This window comes from Hordeum vulgare, chromosome 5H (genome assembly GCF_904849725.1).
Source record: "Hordeum vulgare subsp. vulgare chromosome 5H, MorexV3_pseudomolecules_assembly, whole genome shotgun sequence".
Taxonomy (NCBI): Eukaryota; Viridiplantae; Streptophyta; class Magnoliopsida; order Poales; family Poaceae; genus Hordeum; species Hordeum vulgare.
The window spans coordinates 415826491-415836529 of NC_058522.1; the positions used below are offsets into that span (position 1 = coordinate 415826491).

The 10039-nt window shown below is 44.9% G+C and overlaps 1 protein-coding gene across 1 annotated transcript; it reads left to right on the plus strand.

The window, feature by feature from the left end:
• Nucleotides 1–4460: 4460 nt before the first annotated feature.
• Nucleotides 4461–9077, plus strand: LOC123395853 (probable acyl-activating enzyme 17, peroxisomal). Its single transcript, XM_045090886.1, has 14 exons — nt 4461–4930; nt 5030–5159; nt 5265–5515; nt 5616–5820; nt 5971–6011; nt 6092–6220; nt 6330–6403; nt 6586–6806; nt 7219–7313; nt 7427–7643; nt 8014–8139; nt 8219–8317; nt 8401–8610; nt 8747–9077. Exons 1-14 carry the CDS (start codon nt 4668–4670, stop codon nt 8852–8854), a joined length of 2169 nt encoding a protein of 722 aa, XP_044946821.1. The 5' UTR covers nt 4461–4667; the 3' UTR covers nt 8855–9077.
• The last annotated feature ends 962 nt before the right edge of the window (nt 9078–10039 follow it).

The window sequence follows — 10039 nt, forward strand, 5'->3', positions numbered from 1 at the left end:
ATTTTCTTCATTCCGCACTACTGAGTTAGATGAAGAACAAGAAGACACTGCAACTGGTCCAAGAAAGAAGCGTGTCTCCAAGGATGCTCACGCCTCTACATCATCAAAGAAGTGAATTTCTTCAAGGGCGTTACTCCTCAGTTTTGTCCCTTTTCATCACTTGAGGATAAAGGGGGAGAAATCTGAGCGATAGTCTTCAAGCGGGATACTTTATGGGGCTTATAAACTTTATTAAGTTACAAACTCTTGGCTCTTTTGAAGTTTTTGATGTAATGAGTTGTAACTTAATCCCGATGGTATTCTAACTCTTTTGGACATTTTCCTTCGCATGCTTATTCCTCACAGTTTATTAATGCAGGCATGCTGAAATTCGTCACACACCATTTGTCATCATGCAAATCTAATTCCTCATATTATATGTCAAATGCATGCATGAATTGCAAGATACAGGGGAGATCTCCATGATACAAATCATCAATGTGCATTTGTTGCTCAAAGCAAATTCCTCAAAATATGCACATCTTCAGTGGGAATTTCTCTGTATCTTGATTTCAAATTCCTCAAACTCAATACTTACATTCCATATTATCATCCCCGTTGAGAACTTAACCTAATTTTCATCAACCACCAAAAAGGGGGAGATTGTAAGTGCGTCTAGTGCGCCTTAGTGATTTTGGTGGTTTGAAGAGTTATAGGTTAAGGGACTAATATGTTTGTGAGTGCACACATGCTCTATAAGTCGCTGAGGAGTTTGAATTATCCAATGAATATCGACCCCTAAAAATGAATGTCTTTGGGTGAAGACTTCGGTCCTTCCTTGAAGACTTTGATCGCGAAGAAATTGCGAAGAAATCGATATTCCTCATGAAGATATTGAAGATGAGGAATTCGGTGTGTCCTGAAGAAAATAGTACGAAGACTTTGAAGCGTGAAGATTTACTCCTTCTGTTTCATTTTCTTTACTCTTGAGTCATAGGAACACCGTACTGTTAAAGGGGGTCGAGGTAAAACTAGGGAATGAATTTCCTCATGATGCTCAACCCAAGCCTAAATCTACCAAAGCCTCAAAGTGAGGAATATGAGAGACATGAGGACTTTCACAGTTGAAAGTTCCGACCGTTGTCGCGCTACGCGCCACCTCACTGATCTTATCCACCCAATGGTTATAATATTTAAGGGCATTTATGTCAAATCATGTTGGGATGCTCCCAGGCTATAAATAGCCACCCCCCACAACCATTAGCTGGTTGGCTGCTCCAAGAAAAACTGACACTTGTCGTTTAGAGAAACACAAATTCCTCAGAGTCCTCGAGAGAAAATCATCCAGTGAGGAAATACCCCAAACACCAAACCCCAAACCAAAAACCAAGTGATTGAGCATCATTGAAGAATTTGTTTCTGTGTGGAACTGAAGCCTTTTTCCTTTGAGGATTGTGCATCCTCTAGACGGTTAGGCGTCATGGTCTAGAGCATCCAACAGTCAATTGTGGATCGCTAGGTGACCAAGTTTGTGAGGGTTTGGAAGTCTGCCCTGAAGACTTACCACGAGTGTTGGGCGAGGACTGTGTGTCCTTAGCTCAAGGAGAATACGGTAGGGACTGCGTGTCCCGGGACTGTGTGTCCTTTGGTTTCAATACTAAGCCACTCCGAATCAGACGTACAACTATCACAATAGTTGGAACTGGGTCATCAACAACTGTCTTCATCAAGCTGCGGGTTCTATTTCTTCAACTCTTTCATTTCCTCAAAATTGTATGTTGAAGACTTTCATCTGTGTTGTTTGAAGAATTTGTCTGAAGACTTTCTCTGAATTTCCTCAACCTCAAATTCTTCACTCGAGTTAATCTTCACCTGCGTACCGTGCAAACCGAATCTCGTAATCTTCATCGTGGATTCTGTTGTAGTCGTTTTTGCACTCCTGATCCTGCGCTATTTCCGCTGCACCTGATTCATCATTGAGGACTTCCCTCACAAGGAATTTCCTCAACGATGAAATTCTAAAAATCGCCTATTCACCCCCCTCTAGTCGATATAACGCACTTTCAGTTGCGGTTGTCATCGTCTCTCTTCCAAGAGTATTTGCTCCGGTCTCCTCCGTGGCCGTTGCCTCGTCCAGGCAGGCGACCAAGACCGCGAGCACCACGGCCAGGTTCCTCCCACCGGTCCCCCCGGAAGCCGCGCTCCCCGTCCCCCATCGTGGAAGGGGAAGCTGTCACCGCCGCGAAGGATCTATGGTCACCACCCACCTTCCCCTTCCACGAGCCAAAGGATTCACGAATTTTGGATCTAGGGTTTTTTTCCGCCGCCCAAATGTGGGAGAATGACTCCTCTAGGTCAAGCACCGAGGGAGGGGGAGTTTATACCATCACGACTGCGGGGATGGAGGATCGGATGTCCCCCCACGTGTCACGCATCCGCCATTGCCACCCGATTCATGGTGGTGGGTCCCGCCTCGGTCCACCATGGTATGCCCTCCCGACCCCCTGCGCGTCCCTCATGCGCCCCCGTCCCGTAAGCTCGGACAGCCTCCTCACCGGAGCAAAGTTCGCCGCCGGCAACCGATCACGTATTCTCGCGAAGTGACAAGGAAACACAACCACATCCCTAATGTCAATGGTTTCTACAGCCCGGAGGCAGCGACTGTCAATCGTAACCTCTTGCGCATCCAACAGGACCAGCCGGAGCGCGTCGCGGCAGAGCAGGAGCACGCCGTCGTTAAACATCAGTCGTCGCGCCCCGAGATCGGCGACAAAGGAGACCCGACATCTCGTGTCGCCAGAGTCGCCCGCGTCGCCACTTGTGCCGCACGTCTCACTTGCTTGCAAATAACAAGACAAGAGGATTGACAATCGTCTTGCCCGCGTTGAGTGCAAGTTGTTTGTTCTTTTGTGTGCAGCCGTTGAAGACGGTTGTGGTTGATATTCCTATTGGTTCGATAAACCTTGGTTTCATGACCGAGGGAAATACTTACCCATATTATTCTGCGATAACCCGTTCCTCTTCACGGAAAACCCAACAAATATCACAAGTATCACACACGGCCACCATGCCTTGGAGAAGAAAACCCCCGATAAAAGGCGGTGGCCTTGTGTTCTTGCGCACCATCTCGACCACTTCTTCTTGTAATTCAGCTAAAGCAACAACAGTGTCCATATATTGTGGACGATATAACACAACTGCTACTTTGATATCATGTGCTAAACCTTCTAAAAATTACGTAGTAAAGAACAAATGATCCCATGAGCTATGGTGAGCTAGGAAAACTATGTACGACGACATTAAACTGCTCGGCATACTCAAGCCTCATTTGTTTTAGTTTGGAAAATTTCCTTAGCAGATGCCAATATTCAGAACATCAAAACTTCTCTAGGATCGACACGCAAAAATTCTCCCAACTAGTGAAACGAATATGAACCTTGGACCACTCCAACCACAATGCAACAACTCTCATGAAATACACCATAACAGTATCCCCAAACATGCGGGTCGATGCCACACACCCGAAAATATGCCTCACACTCAACATGATAACTCGCGAGATAATCTGCAGCAAACCCGGGACAATTCACATGCTTGCTATTGTCCCGAACAGTGATACTATCCAACTCTAACAACAGTGGTGGAGAAATTGAAACAGTGGGAAATGAAGTGCGGATCGTATCATTTGTCGGGGTCGGGGATGTGGGAGGAAATATCCCTCATCAACAAGTACTCATGGAATCGAAGCCCCGTGGCCGTCGCCACCTAGCTCCATCTCAAGTCTAGGTGTGTCCGCCGTTGCCAACATCGAGAGTTAAATTGCCGCCCTGCTTCATGCTAAAAAGTTATAAATACCGAGATTTAAAAATTTGCGAGAGTAGAAGGTATCGAAGAGCCCGCGCACAAGAACTAAACTTTTTTTTGAACTTTGCACAAGAACGGAACTGGTTGAGAAGGGACAGTGGTATCCTCGATCCATCAGGGTTCAAGTCCCGATCTCGTATTATTTCTGAATTTATTTCAGGATTTTTAACGATACGCTTTTAGTGAGAGAAGACGTTTCCGTCGACGACGAGACGCATAGGGTGACTTCATAAACCTCAAGATGATATGCCGACTCGGTCTCTTGAAGATGTTCACAGGGATAGTGTGTATGTATATGTGTATTTATATGATAAGTACTCCATTCGTTCCTAAATATATGTCTTTTAAGATATTTACTAAAAGTTTACGTACGGAGCAAAATAAGTGAATCTATACTCTAAAGTATGTTTATATACATCCGTATGTAGTCTATTAATGAAACCTTTTTATAAAGACGTACGTATTTAGGAACGGAGGGAGCATATGCGTGTATATGAACTTTTGAAGACAAAAGTTCTGAAACCGAAAGGCGGAACACATGTCCAGATCAGACCAAACTCCTCCATCATGGTGCACTCGCGCTGCTTTTTCTATAGGAAACACGAAAACAAAAGGATCATCACAGCAGATAAACCCGACAAGCTAGCACACGGCTCCGTGTCATCCCATCCCATCTCATCTCCCCTCGCCCCGTCCGTCGCCGTCGGTAGGTCGCTCGCCCGTTCGGTACACCCGCCCCGCCCACGAGTTCCCTCCTCTCCCCGCATCTAGCGGGAAGCACCAACAGGCAACATCAGTAGCAGCAGCTCGAGCGCGCGCAAGGCATGGCCGCGACAGCGAACAAGCCCCTGGCTGCGATCACCGCCGACGACCTCGCCGCGGCGGGGGCGACGGAGCCCGCCGCACTCCACTCGGCGGTCCGCGGCGCTGTGGACGCCGCCAGCGCCCGCGGGCCCGCCGCGGTGTGGGGGGAGCTCTCGCGGGGCGTGCTTCGCCCGGGTGTGCCCTTCGCCGTCCACCGGATGCTCTACTACGGCTGCTACGCCGGGTCCCCGTCCGCCACGCCGCCCGCCTGGACGCCCGACCCGTGAGCGCTCCTGCCCCTCCCCGATCGAATACCGTGCCGAGGCTCGCTCGCTCGCTTGCATGCTTGCTCTAACTTGCTGGGGTCTCTGCGAATTTGCAGCGACGAGGCCGCCCTGACCAATGTTGGCCGCGTCCTGGAGGCGCGCGGGAGTGAGATCATCGGCCAAGCGTACAAGGATCCGGTCACCAGCTTCCGGGACTTCCACAAGTTCTCCAACGAGAATCCAGAGGTGACCAGAGATTTTACTTCTCCTCCATGATATTATTACTATTGCCTGCTAAGCTTCCACAAGTGGACTTACAGCTTCAGTTTGGTTTCTGTCTTTCAAGAACAGGCATATTGGAAGATGGTCTTCGAGGAGATGGGCATCACATTCAGCGTGGAGCCATCTTGCATCTTGCGTGACAGTGATGTGGACCCCGGTGGCGAATGGTTGCCAGGGGCTGTGCTGAATGCTGCTGCCAATTGCTTGACTGCTAAACCAGGAAGGACTTCCAGCGACGTTGCCATTGTGTGGAGGGACGAGGGCAAGGATTCCGAGCCCCTCAACTTTGTGACTGTGGAGGAATTGAGGAAAAAAGTCAGGTAATAATATACTGTTCTAATGATGACGAGTTGTGATCATATAACAACTACGTTTGCTTCATTGAAGTCTTAACTCCACAAGTGCTTCTTCTCACTTCAGCCTTGTGGCAAATGCGCTCGATGCACTTAATCTGGTAAAGGGATCTGCTATTGCAATTGACATGCCTATGAATGTGAATGCTGTTGTTATCTACCTCGCGATCGTGTTAGCGGGATACATTGTTGTCTCGATTGCTGACAGCTTTGCTGCACCTGCAATATCAATGAGGCTAAAGATATCAGAGGCTAAAGCTATTTTCACCCAGGTATTTTTACTGAATCCTGTTTCCACCATATTATCTTGATGCATGTACATGCTGTGCAATTGTCTAATATTATGCTTAATTTCTGAAATGAATTTGTGCTTCCATATAAAGGTAATGTTCTGGAAATTTTGATAATCTTTTGCTTGCTAGGATTGCATCCTTCGAGATGACAAGGAACTGCCATTGTATAGGTGCGTTATTCAAGTGCAAAGGCATTGGGCGTGATTCATAATCAGAATTTATTTCTCATACATTTGTTTCTGTTCTACAGTAGAATTGTGGAGGCCAAAGCCCCTATGGCTATCGTGATCCCTGCAAGGGGAACATCCACATCTGTAAAAGGACTGCGTACTGATGACCTTTCCTGGGAAGATTTTCTGGGAAGGGCTGATCATACTAAGTATGTTACTTTCTGATTATGTTTTTATTGTGCTAACTGCATACGTTCATTGTCCAGAATGACCCTTCCCCTCCATAAGTAGATTGCACTAATACGGCCAAAATTGCAGGGCTAATATTTATACCACAGTAGAGCAGCCTGCCTACCAGTTCAGTAATATCCTATTTTCATCGGGGACCACAGGTGACCTCTCATTTTGATATGTAGTGATTTTTTTGTCAGTCCTAGTATAAATCATCTATGTACAACTACATGCTTGTATATTATTTACATTAATATGCAGCGGTATATCCTCACTAACTATTAGTGGATTATGAGTTGATCCAGTTTTCCGTTCAAACCTTCTGACAGTCCCTCATGTTCAGGAGAGCCAAAGGCGATTCCATGGACACATTTGACCCCTCTTAAGGCAGCTGCTGATGGATGGTGTCACATGGATATTCGTAAAGGTGATGTTGTTGCGTGGCCTACAAACCTTGGTTGGATGATGGGTCCCTGGCTTGTCTATGCCTCACTATTGAATGGAGCATCCATGGCGCTGTATAATGGCTCCCCGAATAGTTCAGGTTTTGCAAAATTTGTACAGGTAAAGATGGTTTCATACTCGCTCTGGTGGAAAATAGGTGACATGGTTTTAGTTCAAAGTTCAAATTTGAACTAAAACCATGTCACCTATTTCCGAACGGAGGGAGTAGCAGATAATTCTCTTAAGTAAAAGAGTGTCGAAAAGCAATATGTGTATTTTATTATCCCAGTTATGTTCATTTGGATACTCAGTATCATCTGAAAAAAAGTGGCACACACAATAAATCTCAGCTGTTTGACATTAATTATGCACTCAGCCTTGTTAGAAAAATTCAGTCCTTCAAGGAAAATGAATTTTATTGGATGCTTCCTGTTATTTTCTGTTGCACTGGCCATATTGATCTGCACTATTTCTGTTGTTAATTAAAATCATTTACTTCCAATTCCTTACAGGTTATTTTATTTACTTGCAGGATGCTAAGGTGACAATGCTTGGAGTGGTACCCAGCATTGTTCGCACATGGAAAAGTACAGATTGTACTGCAGGATTTGATTGGTCAACCATCAGGTAATTTCTGGATCAGTCGACCCTCTATGACTTTTTTTTCTGATGTACCTTGCATAGGGAAAATAGTATGCCGATGCCATCTAGTTTGTCAACGACACTGTTCATCTATACAGATGCTTTAGCTCAACTGGGGAGGCATCAAGTGTGGATGATTATTTGTGGCTGATGGGAAGAGCTTGCTACAAACCAGTAATCGAGTATTGTGGTGGCACAGAAATTGGTGGTGGATTTATTACTGGATCCCTGCTGCAACCTCAAGCATTGTCAGCATTCAGTACACCTGCCATGGGTTGCAACCTGTTTATTCTTGACAGCATTGGGAATCCCTTAGTAAGTGTCAGCATGGAATATATTGATGCATCTTGGTTCAATTCTGAACTCTATGATTACATTTACCTTACCAACTTACATGGCATTAGCATACAAGTCATATACTCCCTTTGTTCCTAAATATAAGTCTTTTTAGATATTCTACTACGGACTACATACGAAGTAAAATGAGTGAATCTACATTCTAAAGTAGATGCAACATCACAACTCATATACTACCAGTTTCATATTGCCATCAAATGCTATTTTCCATTTACCACTTGCACATTCGTTTACAAACCCATTTTAGATGCTTGTTTGCTTTGGACCCTAGCAGTCCATTATTAACTTGTTTCGGCCTAATGTCAGTGTGTTTCTTCAAACTTTACAGCCACAGGATTCTGCTGGTATTGGAGAACTTGCGCTCGATCCAACATTATTTGGGTCATCAACGACACTGCTCAATGCTGATCATCATGAGGTGTACTTCAGTGGAATGCCAGAATGGAATGGGAAGGTATATCTGTCCTTGGCTCCTTGCTATGATATGATCCTCAAAAGGTTGAGGCACTAACCGCATGACTGTGCATACGCAGGTCCTCCGGAGGCATGGCGATGAATTTGAACGTACCACAGAAGGATATTATAGGGCTCATGGACGCGCGGATGATACGATGAACCTTGGTGGCATTAAGGTATAAATGTTGTAACATGCAACTCGTCTGCCAAATCTCAGCTTTAGAAGGTTCATCCATTGATTTTGTATCATCGGTTTCAGGTCAGTTCCATCGAGATTGAGAGGATCTGCAACAGGGTTAATGATGCCATTCTTGAAACGGCAGCTATTGGGGTCCCACCTGTAGGGGGCGGCCCCGAACAGTTGACCATAGCCGTCGTATTCAAAGATCAAAGTCCGCAAGCAGAAGATTTGAATCAACTGAAACTAATGTTCAACTCTGCTCTGAAGAAATTGAATCCTCTTTTCAAGGTGCTTCGATTGTTTCGCTGAACTGCTCACTGATAACTTGTTTTTTTAGGATTTTTTTTATAAAATATCATGTCTTACTTTGCCTACAGTGAAATGACTTACTACTCTGTTCCTTCTTGATCCCCTTTGTATGCAGGTTTCATCGGTCGTTGTCGTGTCATCGCTCCCTCGAACCGCCTCAAACAAGGTCATGAGGAGAGTCCTACGCAAGGAGTTCACCCAGGCAAAGCACTCTAAAATCTAGTAGACGTTAGGAAGTGTATTCTGCACCTATTAAAATTTCAAGGAATTGCACGCCAAACTGTGAATATATACGCTCATGTCTTCAGAAATTCAGGTGTAATATCACACATCCATTGTACAGCGAGGCTGATTCACATTGATCTGACATTGCAGATAAGGTACGAATAAAGCATGATGGCTATCATGTACTGTTTTCATAATAAAGAAATTATCATTCGGCGATATTTAGCCTAGCAGGGTTTGTTAGTATCTGGAGAATGATGTTTTGGCTCTCGGACTCCATGGAGGCCAATTTTTTGAAAAAATCAAAATTAAAAAAATTTGATTAAAAAAACTGAAAAATTGTACAACCAAACAAGGGTGTGATCTGTGTTTTTGTGTGTGTAAAATTTCAGGTCGAAATACTTTGAAATGCGACATGTACAAGAAAGACACATTCATGGTCTGAAAGGATGAATAGTAACTATCATGTGTTACAAAGTCTTGGATTTGTCTTTTTTGCATAGCCCTCATTTCAACGTATTTAGTCCTAAAATTTAACACATTTGTGTATTATACCTTCATCTATCTATGTTTTTTTCAGAATTTTTTGAAATGTGAAAATATAAATTTTCATGAAGTTTGAATTTTGCATTTGGAGGCCTCCATGAAGCAGTACCTCCAAAAGCAATTTCGGCTAGTCTTGCACCTTTTGGGTATCACGCTCTTCTTAAAGACACCATCTTGGAAGCGTAGGTGGGGTTGTGGGCGTGACGATCCACATGGTGTGGATGGTGATGGTGGACGGGCAACATGACCGAGTGGTGCTTGTTTCCTTCGGCTTGGCCAACAGCTCCCTCTCTTCGCGATGATGGTTCCAAGCCCTCGACGGTGGTGCTCTCACGAGCTAGGAACGACGAGGAGTTGTGCTCCAGGCACAATAAAAGCAAGTCCCACTGCCAATCCAGAGTCTCCTTTTCAGGTCTCGACGATAGTTTCCATCCAGGCCCTAGTGTGAGCATTTTCCATCGCCTCAGGGTGTGATGCCCTTCAATACAGGGTGAGTAGGCTCCTTTCACCGGTGGAAATAGTTGGTGTTGTTGTACCCGATGCTCTCGTGAAAGCACAATTGCTCCCTAAGATGGTTTTCATAATTAATCACAACATATGCATCATTGGACTAATGAGTTTATTCAAGTACATTTCA